Genomic DNA, 26,605 nt, shown 5'->3' on the forward strand with positions numbered 1-26,605 from the left:
TAATACAGGCCCTGGCACATAGTAAGCACTAAACAGATACCCAAAAAAACCCCCACAAAAACAGGTGTTGAATCCCCCGTTTACAGTGGAGGAAACTGAGGCCCAGAAAATGAAGGTCACACAGTTTAGTAGGGTTCTTGGCACAGAGTTAGCACTTAACAAATACCTCGGGTATTATCAGACGAAGGATCGAGCGGGAAAGCCCCACCCCGCCGCTGGTTTAAGAGGGGCTGACTGGCTGGATGGCAGCGGGATTTTGAGAGGGCCCCCGCCCCTCTCTGACGCCGCCCTGGAACGTGCAGGCAGGCGGGGCCGGGGTGTCCCTGGGGCCAGAGGTGACGCCGAGCTTCGCCTCTCTGTCGGAGGTCATTTATTTTCCGACGCGTCACATCCCGCCCTCCCTGATCAACGGGAAAGTGAAGAGGAAGTCCACGTAAATACGTGGGAAGACTCAAAAAATCCAGGCTGGGAGATTATGGGCTGAAAGCCGACGACCTCGGTCGTTCTGTGGGGAAAAAAAGCCCATCCCAAGACCCCTCTTCCCTCCGGTTCTGGGCTCCGAGCACGTCGTTCACCACCCTTACCACCCCCTGGCCCAGCTTGGCCACCGGCCTGCTGTGTGATCTCAGGGAGACATTGAATCTCTCTGGGTCTGGGTCTATAACTGTAAAATAGGGATATCCGCCTCGCCTTACCGTCCCCCCAACCCCAGGATGTTGTGGGGATCACTGGGGTGAAAGGGCACTGGAAACAAAGTAAAATCAAGTGCTGTACAAGTTTAACACATTATTAATATTATAAGGATTTTCATCGGGGCTTCTTTTTCCAGGGGGAGTCAGGGGACCTGGGTTCTAGTCCCGGCTCCGCACCTGCCCCCTGCGTGACCTTGGGCAAGTTGCTTCATGTTTCTGAACTTCGGTTTCCTCATCTTTTAAACAGGGGGATTAAGTATCCGCTCTCCCACCCCTTAGACTGTGAGCCCCAGGAACCCCTGAGTTTCCCCCCATCCGAAAGAAAACAAACTAGAGCCTCACCACAAAAGTACCCCCAAAGTACTCCCAAGACCCTCGATCGTTTGGGCATTCAAAAAAAAAATCTTTATTTGTTGAAACGACGAAACAGCCCCTGACACCTCCCTTTGTTTCGGTTTTACTCCCCCCCCCTTCCATCTTTTTACTCCCCCATGCCTTCCATTTTTCCTGCTTTTCCCTGGAGACTGAAATAAATAAAGTTGGGTTGGAGTGGTGGGAGGTAATAAGGGTTTTTGCAGATCAGCTGCAAGTCCGTGGCCTCGACGTCCTCTTCTTTCCAGTGCCGCTGCACCAGGTTATCAGCCGCTGGTGGAGAATTCTGGAAGACTCTCTTTTCAAAGCTGTGATTCCAGGAGAAGATGAATGCGTCTTCTGGTGCGTGGAAGAAAGCTGGGGTGTGTGGAGAGGTGCAAAGGAACAGCGATCCTTCAACGCAACCTCACGATTCTGTACACCGCCCCACTTCACGTATAAGTACTTTGTACACTTTATTATACAGTGTGGGCTATCAGGTAGTTGTAGAAGTGTGTCCCCCGTCTTCCCCCGTTACACCGTAAGCTCTTTGAGGATGGGGACCGTGCCTTTTATCTCCTGCTCCCCAGTACAGTGCCCTGCACACTGCGAGCGCTCAGTGAATACAAACAAATGAAGAAAGAATGTTTTCTTTCCCTTGTAGGAGGCCAGCACCTCCCTCATCCACCCGATTCCACCCATCGATCAATGAATGATATTTACTGAGCGCTTTCTGCGCGCGGTGCTTGGGAGAGGACAACACAACAGATTCGGTAGACAGGTTCCCCACCCGCAACGACTACGTGGGCTGAGTCGCTTCTCTGGGCCTCTGCAAAATGGGGACAGAGACTCACGTGGGACGGGGACTGCGTCCGACGTCATTTGCTTCTATCCACCCCGGCACTTAATACAGTGCCTGGCACATAGTCAACGTTTAACAGATACCATCATCATTTATTGATTCATTCGTTTAAGGAGTTTACGGTCTGGAGACACCATCCTCCCTGCAGATTGAGTTTGAACCGTTGTCCCGAGTACCTGAAAGGGGATTCTGGGGCGTAAGAAGCTGCCTGGCCTTTGGCTCCTCAAACTCCCTCCGCCCCAGGGTGGAGCCTTCCAGCCGGAAATGCTTTATTAGGCGACCGAGGGGCTGGGTTGCAGCATCCCCCCGGACCCCAGTACCTATTCCGGGATGAATCCTCCCGTTTAGGAGGGGGAACCTTCCGCCACGGCCCTCAACTCCCGGCCAGCAACTCGATCCAGCCTTCCTACAGCCGCTTCCCTATCAATCGTATCGATGGGGCGCTTATTCCGCACAAGACTCGGACTAAGCGCTTGGGCGAGTACCCCAGTAGAAGCCATCCCCGCCCTGAAAGATCTAGCGGGGAGAGTGAAGCTTGCTATTTCTCAGGGGTCCGTCCCCCCACCCCGCGTGTCGATTCAAAACATTTCCCCGATTTTTCCCAAAAGATAACCTCAACGATACAAAAATAGGAATCGCATATAAATAGGGAGGAACGTGGGTCCCTCTGGTGGCCGGCAGGACGCGGTCTCCCCCGTGGTACCCAGCGTGGGGGTCACCTTGGCGACGCGCCATCCCCAAGGAGACGCCAGGGCCCCCGGCGTTCCTCCCATCCCCGTCGGGCTGGTCCGTCTTGGTGGGCGAAGGGTGACTTCCCGCGGCGAGTCCCGTCCTCCAGGTGCTGGTCGAAGGCGTCCAGGGCCCCGGCGCAGGCCTCGAGGGCGTCGGCCATCTTCTGGACCTTGGCCCTGAGCACTGCCTGGCTGATGTTGGCGGCCCCCTCGGCGGGCCTGGGCACCAGCGGGCCCCGGGAGCCCAGCAGGACGAGCACGTAGACGGTGCGGTCCAGGGCGAGCCGTCCGGGCCTCCGCCAATCGGGGTCCCCTCCGGCCAGGGCGACCAGTCCGCCCAGCAGCTCCCTCAGCTGGTCCCGGCAGCGGGCGGCGATCTCGTGCACGTGCCTCAGGGCCCGGCGGCGACGGCGCAGCAGAGCCAGGTCTGACGCCAGGGCCACGGCGCCGCCGGCAGTGGCCACGCACAGCCCGGCGGCCACCAGGGAGGCGCCCAGCGTGGCGGGCCCGAGGCCCAGGCCCAGGCCCACGATGGCCGTCAAGGCCCCGGCCGCGCTCAGCGACGTCCCGGCCAGCTGGGCCAGCAGCGAGCGCCGGGCCAGCCGCTCCAGCCGGCGGGCCTGCTCCCGGAGCCCTCCGATCTGGCCGCGGAGCCCGCCCCGGCCGGCCAGCAGCAGCAGCTGGAAGTGGCGCGTTGGCTCGGCGCCTCGCCGCTCCATCCCTCTGCAATCACAGTAACCACACTCCTCGTCATCATCATCGCCTTCACCCATAATAACAAATAAATAACAACCACCCCCCCGGTTAGGGCATCTGTTCAGCGCTTCCTCCGTGCGGGCACCGAACGGTATGGTGGGAGGAGCGCAGACCCGGGAGTCAGAAGGTCTGACGCGTGTGCGCTGTGGGACCTTGGGCCAGTCACTTCACTTCTGGTGAGAAGCGGCGTGGCTCTGTGGAAAGAGCCGGGACTTGGGAGTCAGAGGTTGTGGGTTCTAATCCCGGCTCCGCCACTCGTCAGCTGTGTGACTGTGGGCAAGTCGCCTCACTTCTCTGGGCCTCAGTTCCCTCATCTGTCAAATGGGGATAAGACCGTGAGCCCCACAAGGGACAACCTGATGACCTTGTATCTTCCCCAGCGCTTAGAACAGTGCTTGGCCCAGAGTGAGCGTTTCACAAATACCATCGCTGTTATTATTATTACTTCTCTGGGCCTCAGTTACCTCATCTGAAAAATGGGGATGGAGACTGCAAGCCCCCTCATTTCTCTGGGCCTCAGTTACCTCATCTGGAAAATGGGCTCCATTTGGAGCAGGGAAGGTGTCCAATCCATTATTTGCTTGTATCCACTCCAACGCTCAGTGCGGTACCCGGCACGTAGTAAGCCCTTAACAAATACCACAGTTATTTATTGAACGCTTACTATGTGCAAAACACTGTACTAAACGCTTGGGAGAGTACAACAACAGACACGTTCCCTGCCTACAATGAGCTCAAAGTCTAGAGAGGGAGACAGACCTTAAACGGAGAAAATGAATTACAGATATATACATTTTTCCCACCTACCCCACCCCCGACGCCCCAAGAAAGGAGAAACAGGCGATCCACTTCACGCCCAGTGACATCTAAGCTCAGTACGTCGGCCCAGTGGCCAGAAAGACCCCGAGGTCGCCGGCTTACCGTCCGCCTGCGGCCCCTTCCAGTCCGGGAAGTCCCGAACCGTTTCTGGCGGCGACCCTGTTATAGTTCCAGGGAGCCAATGGCGGCCCTGCGAAAGCCTCGGCGCCCCGGGAGTCGGCCTCACATCCTGCCCCTGACCTCACGCGGTCAAAGGATGTGACACGGCTGGAGCGGGGCCCGGGGCCTGGCCGGCCGGCTCCCCGTTTGTCGACGTGGTTCCGGAAAGGGACATTGTGTGTCTGCCTTCCCCGAGGACAGGAAAGAGAGGGCCCCGTCCCGGCTTGGAAAGGGGCCGTCGGCCCTTCCCCCCCGCCCCCAGCCCGGCCTTTCCTGAGCTCGGAATAACCGCTGACGCCATCGGTGAGGACATCAAACGGCCCGGGGGCCGGGCCGTCGCGGAGCCCCCACCGCGGGCCCGTCCGGACAATTCTAGGAAGGGGAGACCCCTCCCCGGCCACCGCCCGGCCCCCCGCCCGGCCCTCACTCGTGGGGGTGCAGTTCTAAAAAGGGGCGCCTGGCTGCTTTTTAGGCCCAAACGGCCAGGGAGATTCGGGGTGGAGGCCCGGCGCGGCCCAAGTGAGCGTGAGGGTTGAGCCGGGAGAGGTCAGAGGGGGCCCACCCGGCTTCCCTGACCCCCTGAGGGATGGTGGGAAATCACAAATCCATCAGTCAGAGGTATTTTTTGAGCGCTTACTGTGGGCAGAGTACTGGACCGAGCGCTTGGGAGAGGACACCAGAATGGAGTTGGCTGACTTGTTCCTTAATCATGACGAGCTCACAAATGGCAATGGCGGAAAACCTCGCCCATTTAGCCTTCTGCCCACGGTCCCAATCAGCCTGCCCCTCGGAGAAGCGGCACGGTGGAGCGGATGGAGACCGGGCCTGGGAGTCAGAAGGTCTTGGGTTCTAATCCCGGCTCTGCCATGTGTCTGCTGGGCGACCTTGGGGAAGTCACTTCACTTCTGAGGACTGCAGTGACTTCATCTGTACAATGGGGATTGAGACTGCAAGCCCCACGTGGGACAGGAACTGCGTCCAACCTGATTTTCTTGTATCCAGCGCTTAGTACAGTGACTGGGCACATAGTAGGTGCTTAACAAATACCATTATTACTATTATTACTATCTCTAACCCAGGGACACACCCCTGTGGACCCACCCACTCAGATATAGAGAAGCAATGTGGCCTAGTGGAAAGAGCCCAGGCCGGGGAGTCAGAAGCACTTGGGTTCTAGTCCCCGCTCTGCCACTTGTTCACTGTGTGACCTTGGGCAAGTCACTTCACTTCTCTGCGCCTCGGTTGCCTCATCTGGAAAATGGGGCTAAGACTGTGAGCCCCACGTGGGACAGGCGTTGCGTCCAACCCGTTAGCTCGTATCTGTCCTATACTCCCTGGACCCCGGGATCCATCCGTATGGTCCCTAGCCAAGGACAAAGTGGCGAGAGTGGTAGTGAGGGAATTTATTGAGCACACACTGGACGCAATGCACTGTACTAAGCGCTCCGGAAATACCCCAAGGACTATCTGACACATTACCCGCCCGTGAGAAGCTTACACTCTAGTGGAGAAGGCGGATGTAAAAATATTCGCAAGCAGGGGAATCCCACCCAGGTAAGGCTGGGAATAATGCCACACTGAACAATCTTTAGACATCTGCCCCATGCCCCCCTTTGTGGAGACTGTAACGAGAATAAAACCTGAAGATAAATGATAACCGCAATCTAAAATTAGCAGCTCTCCAAGCTGCCGAGAGAAGGAGCGTGGCCTAGTGGATAGAGCGGGGGCCTGGGATTCCGAAGCCCCTGGATTTGGGCAAGTCACTTCTCCGGGCCTCTAGAGATGGGGATTGTGACAGTGAGTCCCCTGTGGGACATGGACCGTGTCTAACCCGATGAGCTTGTATCTACCCCAACGCTTACTGGAACACGGTAAGAATTTAACAAGTATCATCAACCAATCAATCCATCGTGGCTCCCAAATCGTGTTCAGAAACTCCTTCCCCCGTCTCTCTGATTGAGGCTACTCTACCTCACGGTTCCCCAGGCCAGGGAGAGATGTCTCTTCTCATTTTCTTACTCTTCTTGCAGGCTGAGCCTCTTTCCTCTCAAAGGTTCCGTCAGGAAGGCAAAACACCGGGCCACGTGGGGCTACGAGCACGCGGACTAGAAGGAAGTAGGGCTTTTAGGAGGGACGACTGGGAGGGACCCGGCTTTCCCGAGCAGACGGACCCGGCGGAAGCCGCCGTTTTGAGTCTCTTCGAGCCCTGGCCGGAAACTCTCTCCTCTGGCCCCAGGCCCGGGATTCACTGAAGCGGGATTTCTTCTAATTAGCTCGTTGGATTTCAGGAAAGTGTCAGAGGGAGCAGAGGGTCTTACCAAAGTATCACGAGGCCCCTCCCACCTGCCCCATTTTAGACCCCCTAACGCAAAGGCACAGAGAGGAGGCAGCTCTTGGCCTTGGGTTCCCGGTTTCCACCCTAACATGGGTCGTTCTCCTCGGCCTCCTGCCTCGGACAAACTTTCACGTTCCCCTCCAGCTGGTAGGACAGGGTCCCCCAGTCGAAGACGTTTCCGGTGGGGAACGGAGCATTCCTAGATACTCTCCGGATGTCGGCCGGAGACAGGATGCGGTCCCACATGTGCAGGTCTGACAGCTTCCCCACGAAGCTCCGGGCCGGGCGAGAGGGGTCCGCGGCCTGGCCCAGCCCCTGCCCCAGCACCGTGACCCCGCCGGGTGTGACCGGGCGTCTCCCGGCCCTGACCTCCTGCCCGCTCTCCGACCCGTTCACCCAGAAGCCCGCGCGGCCCGTGTCGGAGTCCCACGTTAGGCACATGTGATCCCCGGAGCCTCTCCGGCTGGGGACGAAGGTCGGTCCGGCCCGGTCCCTTTGGAAGAAGCCGACGATCCCTCCCGGTAGCCTCCGGATGCCGAGCTCTTCCTCGTCTCGGTTCCGGTAGGAGAAGAGGGATGCTTCTCTGGAATGGTCCAGCCAGAGCATCGCCTTCAGGCAGAGGGTGAAGGCCCGGAGGCTCATGGGCCGCCGTGGAGACAAGAGGACGTAACTGGCCCCGCCTCCCCCGGGGAAGACCATGATTTGGTTGGTGAGGTCTGGAAGGGAAAACTCTGTCAGTACTGAACAATAATACCAACGACAGTAACTGTGGTACTCGTTTAGCGTTTTACTATGGGCCAAGCACTGTTCTAAGCGCTGGGGTAGAAATGAGTTAATCAGGTTGGACCCAGTCCCTGTCCCACATGGGCCTCCCAGTTTTAATCCCCATTTTACAGAGGAGGTAACTGAGGACCAGAGAAGCGAAGCGACTTGCCCAAGGTCACACAGCAGGTATGTGGCGGAGCAAGATACAAGTTAACAAGGGAGCAACTTGTGTTTTCCCAAGTGCGTAGCAAGTACACCACCTCCCTATTCCTCTATCCCCTCCTCTCCCTGCCTTTTCCTTCTTTATCTTCTGCTTTACGTTCACTTTCTCTGTCACCCGTGTCTTCTCCCTCCCCTTTCTCTTCCCTCTCCATCTCTCTATCCTGTGTTCTCCTTCTCCCCATCCCCGAGGCTCCAACCTTCTCTCTGCCCTGAACCTCCTAAGTCCGGTCCCATTAGAATAACAAGATGTTTCATTCCATCCAGAGATCAAAGTAAAACAATTACCGCTCACTGGGCCTTACCTGAATTGCCCTGGGAATGAGTATAATTTTGGCCACTGGCGTCTGTATTGTGGTGGATGTCGGGCTTGCTGCCGAAATGGCCGTTGGAGTTGGCGTTGACGTGGATGCTGGAGTTGGTGGGGACGGTGAGGTTGGTGGGGACGGTGGGGTTGGTGGGGACGGTGGGGTTGGCGGGGACGGTGGGGTTGGGGTTGAGAGTGACACTGATGGGGGAATTAGGGTTGACCTTGGCTCCGTCCCAGGAGACCTGAGTGTCGCTTCCAGAATTCCACTTAGGTCCTGAAGAAAAAACCGGAGAACCTGAGAGCCCCTAATGGCCGGCAAAGAATGTGAAAAGAAAAGCAGCCCGACCTAGTGGATAGAGCACAGGCCAGGGGGTCAGTAGGGCCTGGATTCTAATCCCGACCCCTCCACCTGTCTCGGGTGACACACTTCATTTCTCTGTGCCTCCGTTACCTCGTCTGTAAAATGGGGATCAAGACCGTGAGCCCCCAGGTGGGACATGGACTGTGTCCACCCTGGATTAGTTTATATCTATCCAAGTGCTTAGAACGGTGCCTGGCACTTAGGAAGTGCTTAACAAATACCTTTTAAAAGTGAAAAAAACAGTAAGCGCTGAAGAAACTCCACAGTCGTATTGTCATGAAAATATTTCAGGTGGATTCCGCTGCCCGGGTTGGAGAGGGGATTATCCTCCGCCCCACCCTCCTCCCCTTCCTCCCCATGGGGGTAGCCAAGTGGGGAGGGGCTTGATAGGGCTCCCCTCCTGACCCCTGGGGAGGTACCACCTTCTGTGGATTCAATCAGTCAATCAATCAATCAATCGATTGTATTTTTGAGAGCTTACTCTGTGCAGGGCACCGTATTAAGCACTTGGGATAGTACAACACAACAATACACAGACACATTCCCTGCCCATACTGAGATTGCAGTCTAGAGGGGGAGACGGACATTACTAAAAATAAAGAAATTATGGATAGGGATGTAAGTGCGGTAGGACTGGGTGACAGAAAGAGGAGTGGGAAAAGAGGAAATGAGGGCTTAGTCAGGGAAGGCCTCATGGAGGAAATGGGCCTTCAATAAGGCTTTGAATAATAATTAGAATTTCAATCATTTGTTCAATAGTACTTATTGAGCGCTTACTAGGTGCAGAGCACTGTACTAAGAGGTGGGAATGTACAACTCGGCAACAGAACGAGACAATCCCCGCCCAATGATGGGCTCTCGATCTAAATGGGGGAGACAGACAGCCAAGAAAAAGAGAACAAAACAAAAACAACATCAAGATAAATAGAATCAAGGAGATATACATCTCATTAAGAAAATAAATAGGGTAATAAATCATATATACAAATGAGCACAGTGCTGAGGGGAGGGGAAGAGCAGAGGGTGGTGGGGAGGGGGAGCAGAGAGAAAGGGGGGCTCAGTCTGGGAAGGCCTTAATAAGGTTTTGAAGGTGGGGAGAGTGATCGTCTGTCGGATGAGAGGAGGGAGGGCGTGGACGAGAGGTCGGCGGTGAGATAGGTGAGATCGAGGCACACTGAGTCGGTTGGCATAAGAGGAGTGCAGCGTGCGGTCTGGGTTGGAGTCAGATTTCCCTCTTACCTGGTTTCCCATACACCTGCACCTCGCAGAGGGACAGAACCATGACCCTCCTGGGGATCATCACCGTCACGAAGCGACCCTTCATGGCCTCGCACTCGAAGGAAGCCTTCTTTCCCGCGTCGAGGAAGGAGATCCAGGCACACCTGTGAGGAAAAGGCCCGCCCGTCCCTCAGCTGCGGCAGAGGGATGGCCGGCCTTTCCCCGAGAGTGCCTGACGGGAGCTCAGGGACTGCTGGTCCCCAGCTCCTGGGACTCCCCACCGGCCCCTTCTCGTCAGGAATGGGAGAAGCAGCGATCACGTGAGGAATTTTCACCCTGGAGAACCTCGGGAAGCTCGAGGTTGGCTGTGGTTGTGACTGTGTCTGAGGCCGTGACTGAGCCCGTAGGTTCGCCTGTCTGGGGTTGTGATTGTGACCGAAGCCGAGGTTGTAGTGCATCTGTACGTTCTCCTGTCTGTGGCTGGTGGCTGTCACTTAACTTCTGTGGGCCTCAGTTATCTCCTCCAGAAGATGGGGATGAAGGGTGCGAGCCCAAGGTGGGACAATGTCTCTGTCCAAACTGATTGACTCCAGCGCTTAGAACAGTGCTTCGCCCCTAGTCAGTGCTTTGTCTTTGTGGTGTAATAAATTAGAGCATTTGGCTGTTAACCGAAAGGTAAGTGTTCCAAGCCCACCCAGGGACAAGAGGATCACTGAAGCGGCTTGGCGTAGCGGATGGAGCATGGGCCGGGAAATCAGAAGGGGGTGGGTTCTAATACCGGCTCCACCGACTGTCTGCTGCTCTTACTGTTATATTGTACTCTCCCAAGTACCCAGTGCTGTGCTCTGCACACAGTGAGCGCTCTCTAAGGTCACCCATGACCTCCTTCTTGCCAAATCCAATGGCTCCTACTCCATTCTAATCCTCCTTGACCTCTCTGCTGCCTTTGACACTGTCGACCATCCCCTCCTCCTCCATACCTTATCTCACCTCGGCTTCACGGACTCCGTCCTCTCTCGGTTCTCCTCTTATCTCTCTGGCCGGTCGTTCTTGGTCTCCTTTGCCGGCGCCTCCTCCCCCTCCCATCCTTTAACTGTTGGAGTTCCTCAAAGGTCAGTTCTTGGCCCTCTTCTGTTCTCCATTTACACTCACTCCCTCGGTGAACTCATTCGCTCCCACGGCTTTGACTACCATCTCTACGCAGATGACACGCAGATCTACATCTCCGCCCCGTCCTCTCCCCCTCCCTTCGGGCTCGCATCTCCTCCCGCCTCCGGGACGTCTCCACCTGGATGTCGGCCCGCCACCTAAAACTCAACATGAGCGAGACTGAGCTCCTCATCTTCCCTCCCAAACCCGGTCCTCTCCCAGACTTCCCTATCACCGTGGATGGCACGACCATCCTTCCCGTCTCTCGGGCCCGCGATCTCGGTGTCATCCTTGACTCGACTCTCTCGTTCACCCCACGCATCCTATCCGTTACCGAGACCTGCCGGTTTCACCTCTACAATATCGCCAAGATCCGCCCTTTCCTCTCCACCCAAATGGCTACCTTACTATTACGGGCTCTCGTTATATCCCGGCTAGACTACTGTGTCAGCCTTCTCTCTGACCTCCCTTCCTCCTCTCTCGCCCCGCTCCGGTCTATTCTTCACTCCGCTGCCCGGCTCATCTTCCCGCAGAAACGATCTGGGCATGTCACTCCCCTTCTTAAACAACTCCAGTGGTTGCCTGTCGACCTCCGCTCCAAACAAAAACTCCTCACTCTAGGCTTCGAGGCTCTCCATCACCTTGCCCCTTCCTACCTCTCCTCCCTTCTCTCTTTCTACCGCCCACCCCGCACGCTCCGCTCCTCCGCCGCCCGCCTCCTCGCCGTCCCTCGGTCTCGCCCATCCCGCCGTCGACCCCCGGACCGCCTCCTCCCGCGGTCCCGGAACGCCCTCCCTCCTCACCTCCACCAAACTGATTCTCCTCCCCTCTTCGAAACCCTACTTAAAACTCACCTCCTCCGAGAGGCCTTCCCAGACTGAGCTCCCCTTCTCCCTCTACTCCCTCTACCACCCCCCCTTCACCTCTCTGCAGCTTAACGCTCTTTTCCCCCCATTTCCCTCTGCTCCTCCCCCTCTCCCTTGCCATCCCCTCAGCACCGTACTCGTCCGCTCAACTGTATATATTTTCATTACCCTATTTATTTTGTTAATTTTGTTAATGAAATGTACATCGCCTTGATTCTATTTAGTCGCCACTGTTTTTACGAGATATTCTTCCCCTCGACTCTATTTATCGCCATCGTTCTCGTCTGTCCGTCTCCCCGGATCAGACCGTAAGCCCGTCAAACGGCAGGGACCGTCTCTATCTGTTGCCGACTTGTTTGTTCCAAGCGCTTAGTACAGTGCTCTGCACATAGTAAGCGCTCAATAAATACTATTGAATTATAAATACGACTGGATGAATGAATGAACGATGGCTGTGTGACCATCACACAGTCATTTCACTTCTCCGTGCCTCAGTTACCTCACCTGTAAAATGGGGATCGAAACCGGGCACCCCATGGGGGGCAGGGACTGTGTCCGACCTGATTTTCTTGTATTCACCCCAGCGCCTAGTACAGTGCCTGGTGGGCGGTAAACGCTTAACAAATAACACAACTATTATTATGACGTGCCATTATTATGATTACACCCTTACTACGTGCCACACACTCTACTAAGGGCTGGGGCAGGTCCAAGTGAACGCCGGTCCGTACCTGGGATTGTTTTGGCCTCCGTCGAGAGAGGAGGACCCCACCCGAATCTCAGCCCCGTTCAACTGGTCCTGAGCGATGACCACAACGGACTCCACCAAACAGTCGGACTGCAGGTCGACCATCCACCACGGCCGGAGCTCCTTCGAGGTCAAGGCGCACCGCCCCTGGTCGACGTCCAGGGAGCCGTCGTTGGCCTTCTCGGGGCCGCTCTCTCTCAGGGGCGTGCTCGACTGGACGCTTGGTCTGCCCAAGGCTAAGTTCACATCTGAAAGACACGAGACCCTGGATGTCTCGCCCAGAAGCAGGAGAGGAGGGAGTCCGCCTACAAGCCCGGCCCACGCATTTTTCTAATGCTAACATACTCGCGTTGCCTCCTTCTGGTCTCTCTTGTCAACCATATTTATTGAGCGTTCACTAGGTGTCAAGGACTGTACTGAGCACTTGGGAGAGGACGATATAACAATAAACAGACAGGTTCCCTGCCCACAACGAACTAACAGTCCAGAGGACCGTCTCTCCTGTTTCTGCCGGGGTCTCCCTCCCGCTTCCTATCCGTCAGCCCACCACTCTCCCCGTCTTTCAAGACCTTTCTGAGAGCCCACTTCCTCCGGGAAGGCTTCCCTGACTAACCTCTCGTCTCCCTACCCTTCTGCGTCATCTGTACACTCGTCATTTTACACCTTAAGCATTTAGGTACCAACCCCCACCCATTGTACTTGTGGATATATTATTATTATATCTTTTAAGCATTTACCATGTGCCAATTAATTGATGGCATTTACTGAGCGCTTACTATGTGCAGAGCACTCTACTAAGCGCTCGGGAGAGTACAGTACAACAGAATTTACAGCCGCATTCATGACTCATACCCAGTAATAAGCACGGGGGCAGATAGAAGTTAATCACAGTTCCTATCTCACCTGGGGCTCGTAGTCTAGAGGAGAGGGAGAACAGATATTTTTTATCCCCATTTCACAGATGAGGAACCTGAAGCACGGGGAAGTTGGTTGCTTCCCAGCGCTTAGAACAGTGCTTGGCACATAGTAAGCATTTAACGAATGCCCTCCTTATTAGTATTCCCCTACTTGTAATTTACTTTACTTGTAATTACTCTAATTAAAGTAATTTACTTTAATTTACTGTCTCCCCTGCTCGGTTGACGCGTAGTAAGCCCCTAAAAAATGCCATTATTATCATTGTTATTTTCTAGATGTGCTACAATCCCAGACACGGCCCCGGGGGAGACGTTGTCCTTCACATGTAACGGGATCCAAGGACAAGGACTGTGTCTACTAACTCCGTCGTACTCTCCAGAGAGCTTAGTACAGCATTCTTCGCACATTAAGTGCTCACTGAGTACCACTAATTGATTGATTACTACAAGGCTGAGAAGTCGGACTGAGGAAAAACCCCCAAATGGAAACCAGCAGACGGAGAGTGGAGGCAGGGGGGTTTTTTTTGGCCAACCTACCAGATTTGGACAGAGCGAAACCAAGAATGCGAACCGGGGCCGGGGGAAGGAGGGGACAAATAGTACACACTCACTGGTCTCGTAGGAGGACGTGAGATCCGTTTTTCTGAAAGGAACTGGAGGACGAGAAAAGGGAATGGGTGTAATTTCCGCCGAGAGAAAAAGGAGCAAAGCCGAGCCATGGGGCTTCATAGGAAATGGCCGGAGTCATCATGAGGAGGAACATCCCTCAATTGATCGGCGGTATTGATTAGACTGTGAGTCTGTCGTTGGGCAGTGGTTGTCTCTATCTGTTGCCGAACTGTACATTCCAACCGCTTAGTACAGTGCTCTGCACAGAGTAAGCGCTCAATAAATACAATTGAATGAACTTGGGGTGTTCAACCGTGACTCCCAGTGACCATGACCCTTCCTCCGGGCCTCCTTTGGCTCTTGGGCGGCTCCTCGGCCGGGGGTGAGATCCCCCCCCACTCCCCTCTTTGCCCTGGGATCTGGGGGATGTCTCCCCCTTGGGGGCAGGGAGCCAGGAATGGCTCCCGAGGGTGTTGTCCCGGGGATGAGATCATGGATAGATAAATCAGTCATGGATTTCATGAATCCAAATACGAATATGTCGTTATCACAATCTATATGATAGATAGCTCCCCGGGTTCCGGCCTCACCGTTAAATCTCCACGGCTCCGTGAACACCTGGACCTCGCAGATAGTGAGGTACTCTCTCTTCCTCGGCAGGATGACGCTGACGAATCGCCCTTGCATCCCGTTACAGGAGAAGGACAACGTCTCTCCCGGCTCCATTGCTGGGATTGTGGCGCATCTGGAAAATAATAATGATAACAATGGAATTTTTTAGGGGCTTACTATGCGTAAAGCACTGTACTAAGCCCTGGGGTAGACACAGGGTAATCGGGTAGTAAAATAACGGATGGCATTTGTTAAGTACTTATTATATGCCAAACACCGAAATAGAAACACTGAGCCATCGTTAAGTGCTTACTCTGTGTTAATTTATTCATTCATCTTAATCTCTGCCTCCCCTTCTAGACTGTAAGCTCATTTTTTATTAATGGCATTGGTTATGTGTTAACCATGTGCCAGGCACTGTACTAAGCACCGGGGTAGATATAAACTAATGAGGTTGCATGGAGGTCAAGGTCTTAATAATGTTGGCATTTGTTAAGCGCTTACTATGTGCAGAGCGCTGTTCTAAGCGCTGGGGTAGACATAGGGGAATCAGGTTGTCCCACATGGGGCTCACAGTCTTAATCCCCATTTTACAGATGAGGTAACTGAGGCCCAGAGAAGTGAAGTGACTTGCCCACAGTCACACAGCTGACAAGTGGCAGAGCTGGGATTCGAACTCATGACCTCTGACTCCAAAGCCCGTGCTCTGTCCACTGAGCCACGCTGCTTCTCTAAACTCCCATTTTACAGATGAGGTGTCTGAAGCCCGTAGAAGGGAAATGACTCCCTCAAAGTCGTACAGCAGACAAGCGGCGGAGCTGGAATTAGAACCCAGGTCCTTCTGACTCCCAGACCCACGCCCTAAGCACTAGAACACGCCGCTTCTCACTATGGGCAGGGAACGTGTCTACCGACTCCCATGGTACATGGTAAGTGCTTAACAAATATCGTTTTAAAAAATGAGTTTATAGCATAGACGGGGAAGCAGAGACTAAAATGAACGAATGAATAAGCACGAAGTAAATGCTTCACAATACTATCATTACCGTATCTATTTCAGCCTTCGGCATGTAGTAAACGCTTAACAGATGCCATTATTTTACTTCCCGATTGCCTCGTATCTACACTGGCCCACGGTTAGCGCTTAACAAATACCCCCTTCTCGACTGTAAGCCCTGTTTGGGCAGGGATTGTCTCTCTTAATGGCTGAATTGTACTTTCCAACCACTTAGTACAGTGCTCTGCACACAGTAAGCGCTCAATAAATACGATTGAATGACTGAATTAATGAAATCCCATTTTTTGATTTTTCTTTAAATGAGCTTAGAAGGGGAAGCAGAGACTAAAAGGAATGAATAAATTACATAATAAGCCCTTAACCCTACCACTGTTATTACTGTGGCTATTTCAGCCTTTGGCATATCGTAAATGTCGTCAGTATTTTCTCATTCTTATGATTATTATTGCTGCTGTTATTATTATCAATAAAGGCAGTGGTCCCCGGAGAAGGGGGATCGACTGATCGACTGGCGGCCGCCCTGGGGGGCGCGGTCCGATCGGATGAGGTTTCTCGGATTGGGGGGGCCCGGCCGGACACCGGGGTCCCTCCCGGGGGGAGCTACCTCGGGTTGCCCTGCCCCCCGACTTGGGGAGAGTCTCCGATGCGGATCTCGGCCCCGCTGAGACGCTCCGGGCAGCAGTCTTCCCGGGTGGTGATCGTGACGAAGAAGATGGAGAGGCTGGAGGCCAAGGTCACCGTCCACCAGGGCTGGAAGTCGAAGTGGGTGTGGGTGCAGTACCCTTTCTTGTAGTTGCTCTTCAGCGACCCGTCCAGCGCCCGCGACGGCTCGCCCCTCTCCTCGTAGGTGCTGGACTGATTGGCAGGTCTCCCCAGAGCGACGTTCACCACTGGGAAGACAGATCGCGGGCCACAGCCGGGGATCGCGCAAGGAACGTGGTTTGTCGAGGGGACTCAGAGGGCAGCGCGCTGTACTGAGCGCTTGGGAGATTCCGAACGGAAGGCTGAGCTGGAAGGTCTCGGAGGGCCGGGATCGCGTCCGCTGACTCAGTCGGACTCTCCCTAGAGCTCAGTCCAGTGCTCTGCTGATTTCTCTCTCAGTTTCAGTCAGGAAATCAACTCGGTTTTCTCACACCTCGGCCACAAAGATGCAGGGAGGCCTCGTGAAAAGAGCACAAGGGGTCGGAAGACCCGGCTCTGTCATTAGCCTGCCACGTGGCCTTGAGAGAGTCACTTAAATTCTCTGTGCCTCGGTTTTCTCATCTATAAAATGGGAACGAAATACCCGTCCTCCTTCTCTCCCCCTTAGACTGATTATCTCGAATCTACTCCAGTGCTCAGCACGGGGCTTGGCACATAGTAATGTTGGTATTTATTAAGTGCTTACTGTGTGCCGAGCACTGTTCTAAGCGCTGGGGTAGACACAAGGGAATCAGGTGGTCCCACGTGGGGCTCACAGTCTTAATCCCCATTTTACAGATGAGGTAACTGAGGCACAGAGAAGTTAAGTGACTTACCCACAGTCACACAGCTGACAAGTGGCAGAGCCTGGATTCGAACTCATGACCTCTGACTCCAAAGCCCGTGCTCTTTCCACTGAGCCACACTGCTTCTCATAGTAAGCCTTCCCCGAATGCCACGGTGATTATTTTCTATGGTATCTGTGAAGCGCTTACTATGCGCCGGGGACTTTACTAAGCACTGTAGTAGACACGAACTAATCAGTTTGGACACAGTCCATGTCCGACACGGGGCTCGCAGTCCTAATCCTCATTTGAGAGATGAGGTAACTGAGGCACAGAGAGGCGAAGCGACTCATCCAGGGTGCCACGGCAGACCAGTGGCGGAGCCAGGAGGAGAACCCGGGCCCTTCTGACACCCAGGCCTGGGTTCTAGTCCACACTATTTCTTTTATTGGGGTCAAAGAGACGGGAGCTTACTTTTCGTGAAGACCAGGGTGGATTCCATACCAGGCAGGGTATTGACTGGGAAGATGTAAAAGACATAAAAGCGTTACAGAGTCAGGTCTCCTAGGGGGCCACATTCATGAAGGGGGGCAATCAGTCGTGTTTACTAAGCGTTTTCTGCACTGCACTAAGCGCTGGGGAGAGAACAACAGAGTTGGGAGATGAGTTCCCTGCCCACAAGGAGCTTAAGGTCTAGAGGGGAAGACAGACGTTAATAGAAATAAATAAATGATGGATATGGACCTAACTGCTGTGGGGCTGAGGGAGGGGAGAGTGAAGGGTGTAATTCGAGTGCTCACTCCCTTTATTCACCCACCCCGCCGCCTAGCCCCACAGATTTTACAGACATATCTGCAATTTATTTATTTCTATTAATGTCTGCCTCCCCCTCTAGACTGTGAGCTGGTCGTGAGTAGGAGTGTAGTCTGCTAATTGTCCAAGTTCTTAGTCCAGCGCTCTGCACACAGTAAGTGCTCCCTGATTGACGGATGTGCAATTGTGATCAAAACGGCGGGCGGGATCTTAATCGATTGATTGATCTTAGGACAGTGCTTGGCACACAGTGAGCACTTAACAAATGCCATCATTATTATTATTAAAATGGAGATCAAACACCTGTTACTCCTCCCTCTTAGAGTGTGAGCCCTTTGTGGGACAGGGTCTGATCTGATTATTTATCGAGCGCTTACTGTGGTCAGAACACTGTACTAAGCGCTCGGGAGAGTACAACGTAAGAGCGGGCACATTCCCTGCTCACTGCGAGCTTAGAGTCTAGAGGGATTATTCTGTATTTACTTGAGGTAATTGAGGCGCCCCAAAATGAAGTGACTTGGCCAAGGTCACCCAGCCTAGGAGTGGCAGAGTCAGGATGAGAACCCAGCTCCCTCTGACTACCAGGGCCACGCCCTAGCCACTAGGTCACGCTGGTTCCAAGGAATGGGTCTGATAATTCTGTCGTCTTGAACTCTCCCAGGTGCTTAGCACAGTGCTCTGCCCACAGTAACCGCTCGATAAATACCACGGATTAACTGATAGTTTGACGGAGGCGTGGGGGAAGGCGAGGGGGCGCGGGGACTCACCAGAGTGGCGGGAAGGGTCATGGAAGACCTGGACTTCGGCCAGGCTCAGGAACTCCTTCCGGCCAGGAATCACCACCGTCAGGTATCGCCCACGTTTCCCGCAGTAGAAGGGTAACGTCTCCCCCAGATCCAAACGGGTGATGATGGCACATCTAGAAAGGAGGAGGAGGAGGAGGAGGAGAAGAGCCCCGCTTGTTCAACCCGGCCCCGCCACGGCACCTCCGCGGAGAAACGGCGAGGCTTAGTGGCAAGATCCCGGGCCTGGAGTGAGAAAGACGTGGGTTCTAATCCCGGCTCTGCCACACGTCTGCCGTGGGCAATTCACTTCACTTCTCTGGGCCTCAGTTCCCTCATCTGGGAAATGTGGATGAAGGATGTGATGCCCAGGCGGGACATGGACCGAGCCTGACCTGATGAACTCGTACCTATCCAAGTGCTTGGCACATAGTAAGCACTTAACAAGTTCCATTATCATTGCTATTATTAACGGGATGGTCTCGTACTTCTCCAGGTGCTTAGCACGGCGCTTGACACACAGTCACAGCCCCACAGGGCTGGTTATCTCCTCTCCCTGTCGGGAGGGAAGGAGACACTCCCCCACCCCCCGCCGCTGCCCCCGCGGGCCGGATACCTGGGGTTGGATCTTCCGTTGTCCACCCGGCTGGTCCCCAACCGGATCTCGGCCCCGGAGATGCGCTCCGCGCAGCAGTCTGCCCGGTTGGTCACCACCACGTAGTTGACGACCAGGTTGAAGGTCATGTCGACGTACCACCACGGGGCTTCGTTGAGTTGGGTGTGCGTGCCCTCCCCGCGCTGGAAGTTGCCAGCCAGCAGGCCGTCCGTGGCTTTCCCGGCCCAGCCTTCTCCTAAGGTGCTGGACTGGTAGCTGTTTTCACTCTTGGCTAGGTTGACCGCTGGAAATGACCCCCGTGGGGGGTCGATTCGCCCCGGAGGGGAGAGTGGGGCCGGACCGGGAGGGTCCGGCCCCGGCCCGCCCCGCCGGCCACCTCCCTCAGACCCGGACTGAGGGAGGGAACCCATTTTTGTGGAAAATGCATGGGATCTGAGGGCAGGGAGACCTGGGTTCGAGCTCCGGCTCCGCCCCGGCCTGCTGTGGGACCTAGGGCAAGTCACTCAAACTCTGAGCTTCGGCTTCCCTGTTCTGTAAAATGGGAACAAGATCCTGCTCTCCCTCCCTCTTAGACTATGATCCCCGGGTGGGATTGAGACTGTGTCCCACCCGATCATCTTGTCTCCGCCCCGGCGCTGAGCAGAGTGCTTGGCACCTCGTAAGCATCTGTGTTATGAGTATTACCGATCAGTGAATCGATCGACTCTATTTACTGAATGCTTACTACGTGCAGAACACTGTACTGACCGCTTGAGAGAGCATAATTCAACAGATACGTTCCCTGCCCCCGACAAGCCGACAGTCCGTTGATGGAAAGAACGGGAGACGGGGAGTCACGAGCCCCAGATATTAATCCTGGCTACGTGTTGGTCTGCTCTGTGACCTTGGGCAAGTCGCTGGACCTCTCTGGGCCTCAGTTTCCCCCGTAGAAGATGGGGACGAAACCTCCACTCTCCGTTTCCCTTGGACTCTGAGCTGATTGAACCGACATTTCTTTATGGTATCTGTTAAGCGCTTAAAATATGCCAGGCACTGTACGTTAGCTACAAGCTAATCACGACGAACCCAGTCCCTGTCCCACACGGGGCTCACGGTCTTCATCCCCAATTGACAGATGAGGGAACTGAGGCCCGGAGGAGTGAAGCGGCTTGCCCAAGACCACACGGCAGACGAGCGGCGGAGCCAGGACTGGAACCCAGGTCCTTCCGACTGCCAGACCCGAGCTCTATCCGCTAGACCACGCCGCTTCCCTGCGAAGGGAGCTTACCTTGTATCGGGATTAGAGAAGAACCGGGAAAAAGATCCGTGTCTGTGAAATATCGAGATAGAGATAGAGAGACTTCAGTGGGGGAAGAGGACCCCCTAACCCCAGTTTCTGTGAGACCCGGACAGCCTCCACGTTGGAGGAAACCTCCACGTTCTCTCAGAGAAGCAGTGTGGCCTAATGGATGGAGAGCGGGCCTGGAAGTCAAAAAGACCTGGGTTCTAATCCCAGTTCTGCCAATTGCTTGCTGCATGGCCTTGAGCAAGTCACTTCCCGGCTCAGTTCACCCCTTCTCCCCCCTACTTAGACCGTGAGCCAGCCACGGGATTGGGACCGTTGTCCAAGATTAAGTTGTCTTTATCCTAGGGCTTAGAAGAGGGTTGGATGCACAGTAAGTGCTTTACAAATATCATTAAAAAAAAATCCATCAGAGGTATTTATTGAGTATTTACTGTGTGCAGGGGACTTGACTGAGCGCTTGGGAGACTATAATATAACAGGTTTGGTAGCCTTACTCCCGGCCCACGAGAAACTTAGGGATCATGGCGAGGAGAGGCCCGGGTTCACCCCCGGGAGGTTGCGGGGGAAGATCTGAGGCTGTCAGTTCTGCCCTCCACGACCGGTTGCTGGGTCGGACCTCTGCTCTTCACGGGCCGGGCCGGGCCGGGGGGCCGACGCGCACAGACACAGAGACACAGACACAGAGACACAGACACAAACACGCTCCCTGCCCCCTTACCCGATTCCCACGGTTGACCCAACACCTGGACCTCACAGAGAGTGAGGAACTCCTTCCGCCTTGGGATGGTCAGCGTCACGTAACGGCCGTTCATGGCTTCGCAGTGGTAGAAGCCGGTTTCCCCCGAGCCCAAGGACGGGATGGAAACACACCTGGGAAGGGGGAGAGGATCGGCTGGATCGGCCTCCCCGCTTCCGTCCCCTCCCCGGCTTTAGGTCCGACACCCGGCCGCTGCCCTCGTCGACGGGGGAGGCCGGGCGGCCTAGTGGACGCGGCTCGGGACAGGAGAGTGCCGAGGTGAGGTAAGGGGGCGGGGGCGAAGGCTGCCCCAGGATTAGAACCCAAGCCCTCTGACTCCCAGGCCCGTGCTGTTTATGAGAAGCAGCATGGTGTGGTGGCTACAGCATGAGCCTGGGACTCAGAAGGTTATGGGTTTTAATCCCTGTTCCTCCACTTGCCTGCTCTGTAACCTTGAGCAAGTCACTTCACTTCCCTGTACCTCAGTTCCCTCACCTGTAAAATGGGCTTTGAGACCGTGATACCCACATGGGACAGGGACTGTGTCCAACCTTTCATTCATTTGACCGTATTTACTGAGCGTTTACCGTGCGTAGAGCACGGCACCAACTATTTGGGAGAGTTTGGCACGACAAGAAACCTGATTTCCCACTCCAGCGCTCACTACAGTGCCCGGCGCATAGCAGGTGCTTAACAAATACCATCATCATTGTTGTTATTATCATTACTATTATATCATAATTATTATATTATCATAGCCTATCATTTAACACACATTTAATTATAACTATGATGCTTTGTTATAGAAATATAATTATATTATGGTGGCGAAATATTTATCTAATGTTAATATTGATATCAATTACCATTATATGCTCTATACTATTAATTATAATTGTGTAATCGATATACATTAGATATTGTATTAAACATAATGTAGGTGTTATATATGCCATATTATATTATGTAACATATTAATGTTACATTATGTTCGGGAAGCAGCGTGGCTCAGTGGAAAGAGCCTGGGCTTCGGAGTCAGAGGTCATGAGTTCGACTCCCGGCTCTGCCACTTGTCAGCTGGGTGACTGTGGGCGAGTCACTCAACTTCTCTGTGCTTCAGTTCCCTCATCTGTAAAATGGGGATTAAGACTGTGAGCCCCACGTGGGACAACCTGCTTCCCCTGTGTCTACCCCAGCGCTTAGAACAGTGCTCTGCACATAGTAAGCGCTTAACAAATACCAACATTATTATTATTATGTTATATATGCTATGTTATATTTAGTTATAATCACATCGTATGTTATATTAGATATAGTGATATCGTTATTATATTACATAATTCTACATAATATAATTAAATCGTTATAATTATTATATTATTATTGCCGGTCCCCGTCCCCGTCCAGGTACCTGGGGTTATTCTTGCCGCCGTTCTCCTTGGAGTTCCCAATGCGGATCTCGGCCCCCTGGATGCGATGGAAGCTGCCGTCCCCCCGGTTGGTGACGATGACAAAGTGGACCAGGTAGGAGGTCAACAGGTCGACCCTCCACCAGGGCTCCCACTCGTAGATCGTGTGGGTGCAGTCGCCCCCCTCATAGTCATTCCCCAAGCTCCCGTCCACCGCTTTCTCGGGACCCCCCTTCGACTGAAACAGAGACGACTGCTCGCTGGGCTGCTTCAGGGCCAGGTTGAGCACTGGAGGAGGAGAGGTGTGTGGTCAGCCTCGATGGCGCTTAATAATCATGATGACAATTAGGGGATCCGTCAAGCGCTTACTACGCGCCCAGCACTGTCGATCCATCGATCGTTCGTTCGGCTTTACTGAGCGCTTAGCGGGTGCAGAGCACCGGACTGAACCCTGGGAGAGTCCAGTAGAACAATCGACGGACACGTTCCCTGCCCACAACGAGCTGACGGTCTAGAGGACGAGCTGACAGTCGAACGATGATACTAATGATGATCACTGCACGCAATAAGCGTGCCCCGTCTTACAGAAGAGGAGAGTGACGTCAGGGAGTCCCATACCCGAGGGGCTTTGCGATCCCCTCCCCCGTTATGGGCCCATTGCACTCCGAGCCCCGGCGGGTAGGATGGCGGGCCGGGGCCAGAGGGGGCGCGGATAGCGCTGAGCCGGTCACTAAACGCTGGCATCGACTCCTCCACGTGGGGGTCTCGGTCCTGACGCCTACTACAGCCCAGCCCGCAAACTTCGCTCCTCTAATGCTGACCGTCTCACCGTGACTCGATCTTGCCTATCTCGCTGTCGACCGCTCGCCCTCCTCCCGCCTCTGGCCTGGAACGTGTCCTCCCTCCTCATATCCGACAGACGATGACTCTCCCCCCGCTTCAAAGCTTTACTGAAGGCCCATCTCCTCCAAGAAGCCTTCCCTGACTAAGCCCTCCTTTCCTCTTCTCCCACTCCCTTCTGCGTCACCCCGTCCCAGCCCCACACCACTTTTGTCCATATCTGTCATTTATTTCTTTATATTTATATCCGTCTCCCCCTCTAGACTCTAAGCTCGCTGTGGGCAGGGAATGTGTCTGTTTTTTGTTGTACCGTACCCTGCCAAGTGCTTAGTATAGTGGTCTGCACACAGTAAGCGCTCAATAAACACGACTGACCGACTGACTGAATGACAGAACAGTGACTCCTCCGTCATTCCCGACGGAGACACCATCATTGAAGTCAAATCCTGATTTTGGTCTCTCCCTCCGCGTCCTGCCCCCGGTCCCGCTCTCCCCAGAATCGGATGGAGGTTTTACCTTTAAGAGGGAAAAACGATGAACTCGGAACTGTGAGGAAGTCAAAGGGAGACGGTGGTCAGAGCGTCGGTGGTCCCCGATGCACCGAGAGCCCCTCCCCCCAATTCCACGTCACGGACGATGACCTTCCGGGCGGGAGAGCCGAATTCAGGATGAAGAGATCCTGCTAACGGGGCGGCTGTCGATGAATTAAACTGGGTGCCCGGACCCCCGGCTCCCTGGACCCCCAATCCTCCCACCCCACCACCACTCGAGGGTATTTGTTAAGTGCTTATTATGTGCCAGGCACTGTACTGAACCCTGAGGTCGGCACAAAGTCCCTGTCCCACCCGGGGCTTGCAGTCTTCATCCCCCTTTTCCAAATGAGGGAACTGAAGCCCGGAGAAATGAAGTGACTTGCCCAAGGTCACCCAGCAGATGAGTGGCGGAGCCGGGATTAGAACCTGGGTCCTTTTGACTCCCAGGCCTATGCTCTACCCACAGAGTTTCACAGAGTTGGCAATTTCGGGCACTAGCCGCTAAGCCACGTTGTTTCACGGAGTTGGCCGACGCATTGGCTCCCCACAGCGAGCTTTCGGTCTAGAGGGCCGCGGGCGGGGTCCGGCCAACGTCCCCCGGTACTCACGCGCCTGACGCGACGGCCCCGGCCAACAGGCCACGAGCAGCAAAATGAGTCGGGGATCCATTACCCGCCTCCGTCAGTGTCCGGGAGCGAGTTTCGCCGTCTCAGCTCCCGAGCGGGTGAAGCTCTTGGGGGCTCGGGGAGTCGGTCCCGCCCCCTGGGCCGGGTCCCGCCAATCGGCCGCCCTCAGCTGGGGGGCGGGGGGGGACATCTGGTCCCCGACTGAGGGTGGTGGCCGGGACCTATCCATCCTCACCGGCCCTCAAGGAGGGGGACGGGCCGTTCCCGGCTGTGGGTCACGGTCCAGAAGAGGGGACTCGTGCCCCCTGAGGCGACTGAGCAGATGGGAACAGCGCCTAGAAATCCACTCTGGGGTCACGGCGGGCGATGGGAGGAGTGAAAACGTACCAGAGGCCGTTGTGGAGAGCAGGAGAGGGTCAGGCGGAACCCAGATGATGATGATGATGGCATTTATTAAGCGCTGACTGTGTGCCAGGCACTGTTCTAAGCACTGGGGGAGATACAAGGCCATCTGGTTGTGCCATGTGGGGTTCACAGTCTTCATCCCCATTTTGCAGATGAGGGAACTGAGGCACAGAGAAGTGAAGTGACTCGCCCCAAGTCACACAGCTGACAAGTAACCCCGGCTGACGGAGCCGGGGTTAGAAGTCAAGTCCTCTGACTCCCAAGCCCGGGCTCTTGCCACTGAGCCACGCTGCTTCTCAGATGAGGCGGTCGCCTGGAGAGAAGTCGCAGTGACCGCAGGTGGCCCCTGCAGGCCCGAGGGGGTGCCCCGATGGTCAATCCGCAGCGTTTAGCGCAGCCTCAACCGAGCCTCAAGTCCTCGAACCGGTAGGGATGGACCTTCCCACTCCAGGGTCTGGCCGGCTAGACGCTTCGGGCTGCCGGGTTGGAGCCGGGCGGGCAGACGACAAGACAGACCGACTCTGTCACGTCGTACTCCCCCGAGCGCTTAGTAGAGTGCTCTGCACACAGTAAACGCTCAATCGATACCATCGATCGACCGACCGACTGGTAGACGAGAGTCGACTCTGGACGGGACTTGGGGGACGATGGTGGTATTTGTTAAACGCTTACTCCGTGTCCTGCACTGTTCTAAGCACCGGGGTAGATGCAGGTTAATAGGGTTGGGTACCTTCCCGGTCCCATCGGGGGGGCTCATGGTTTTAATCCCCATTTGCAGATGAGGAAACCGAGGCACAGAGAAGTAAAGTGACCTGCCCAAGGTCACAGAGCAGACAGTCTAGGTGGCTCTGGCCACGCCATCCCTTACGGGAAGCGGCAAAGCCATTTTAGGTTTCGACGTCATGGTTTGCGAGAGGCGTGTCGAATGGGGATTAAAGCCGTGAGCCCCACGTGGGACACGGACTGTGTCCAAGCCTATCAACCCCAGCGCTCAGTACAGTGCCTGGGACATAGTAAGTGCTTAACAAATTTTTTTTAAAAAAACACAGAAGTACCATCATGATTATAAGAGGAACAGCATGGCCTAGTGGAGGGAGCCCGGGCCTGGAAGTCAGAGGACCAGAACTCTAATCCCGGTCCTGCCACCTGCCTCTGCGTGACCTTGGGAGAACCACTTTACTTATCTGGGCCTCAGTTTCCTCAGCTACAAAATGGGGATTCACCCCCCCCGTCCTCCCTTCTACTTAGCCCGTGAGCCCCATCTGGGAAAGGGAACGTGTCCGACCTGCTTAACCTTTATCTCCCCCTCCGCTTCCAACTGTGCTTGGCATATAGTAAGCGCTTAGCAACTACGACGATAATAACAATAACGGTACGACTGAGTCTTCGGTGTCCGTGAGGACCGGCCTCGGCTCCCCGACATTAAGGGGGGCAACACGGAGGAGCAGCCACGGCATTCATCTTTTTTAGGGTTTTTCGAAACCGTGATTCGAAGACGCGACGGTGCGTGCGGGGGTTACATTCCAACTCCAGAGGTTCCCCGTGTTCTCGGAGCAAAGGGTGCGATGGAGAGCTTGTCCCCTTGACCAGCGGGTCG

General features: G+C 54.8%; 2 protein-coding genes across 3 annotated transcripts; both read right to left on the reverse strand.

Annotated features, from left to right (window-relative positions):
* Positions 1-1,976: 1,976 nt before the first annotated feature.
* APOLD1 (apolipoprotein L domain containing 1) lies at positions 1,977-3,571 on the reverse strand. Its single transcript, XM_029054434.1, has one exon. The coding sequence runs from the start codon at positions 3,407-3,409 to the stop codon at positions 2,621-2,623; it is 789 nt and encodes a 262-aa protein (XP_028910267.1). The 5' UTR covers positions 3,410-3,571; the 3' UTR covers positions 1,977-2,620.
* A 2,702-nt stretch (positions 3,572-6,273) lies between these two features.
* Positions 6,274-24,787, reverse strand: LOC103165617. Of its 2 annotated transcripts, XM_029054558.1 has the most exons (15): positions 24,586-24,783; positions 23,961-23,990; positions 22,607-22,892; positions 21,178-21,329; positions 20,442-20,483; positions 19,175-19,457; positions 18,544-18,695; positions 17,438-17,482; positions 16,102-16,387; positions 14,458-14,612; positions 13,870-13,911; positions 12,325-12,589; positions 9,600-9,742; positions 7,995-8,273; positions 6,274-7,421 (listed from the first exon to the last, which is right to left on the reverse strand). In XM_029054558.1, exons 1-15 carry the CDS (start codon positions 24,644-24,646, stop codon positions 6,790-6,792), a joined length of 2,853 nt encoding a protein of 950 aa, XP_028910391.1. In that variant the 5' UTR covers positions 24,647-24,783; the 3' UTR covers positions 6,274-6,789. The 2 variants fall into 2 exon arrangements, with proteins under 2 accessions (XP_028910391.1, XP_028910392.1); XM_029054559.1 differs by lacking the exon at positions 13,870-13,911 and having other exon boundaries at positions 24,586-24,787.
* Between the last annotated feature and the right edge of the window lie 1,818 nt (positions 24,788-26,605).

This window comes from Ornithorhynchus anatinus, chromosome X4 (genome assembly GCF_004115215.2).
Source record: "Ornithorhynchus anatinus isolate Pmale09 chromosome X4, mOrnAna1.pri.v4, whole genome shotgun sequence".
NCBI classification, from domain to species: domain Eukaryota; kingdom Metazoa; phylum Chordata; class Mammalia; order Monotremata; family Ornithorhynchidae; genus Ornithorhynchus; species Ornithorhynchus anatinus.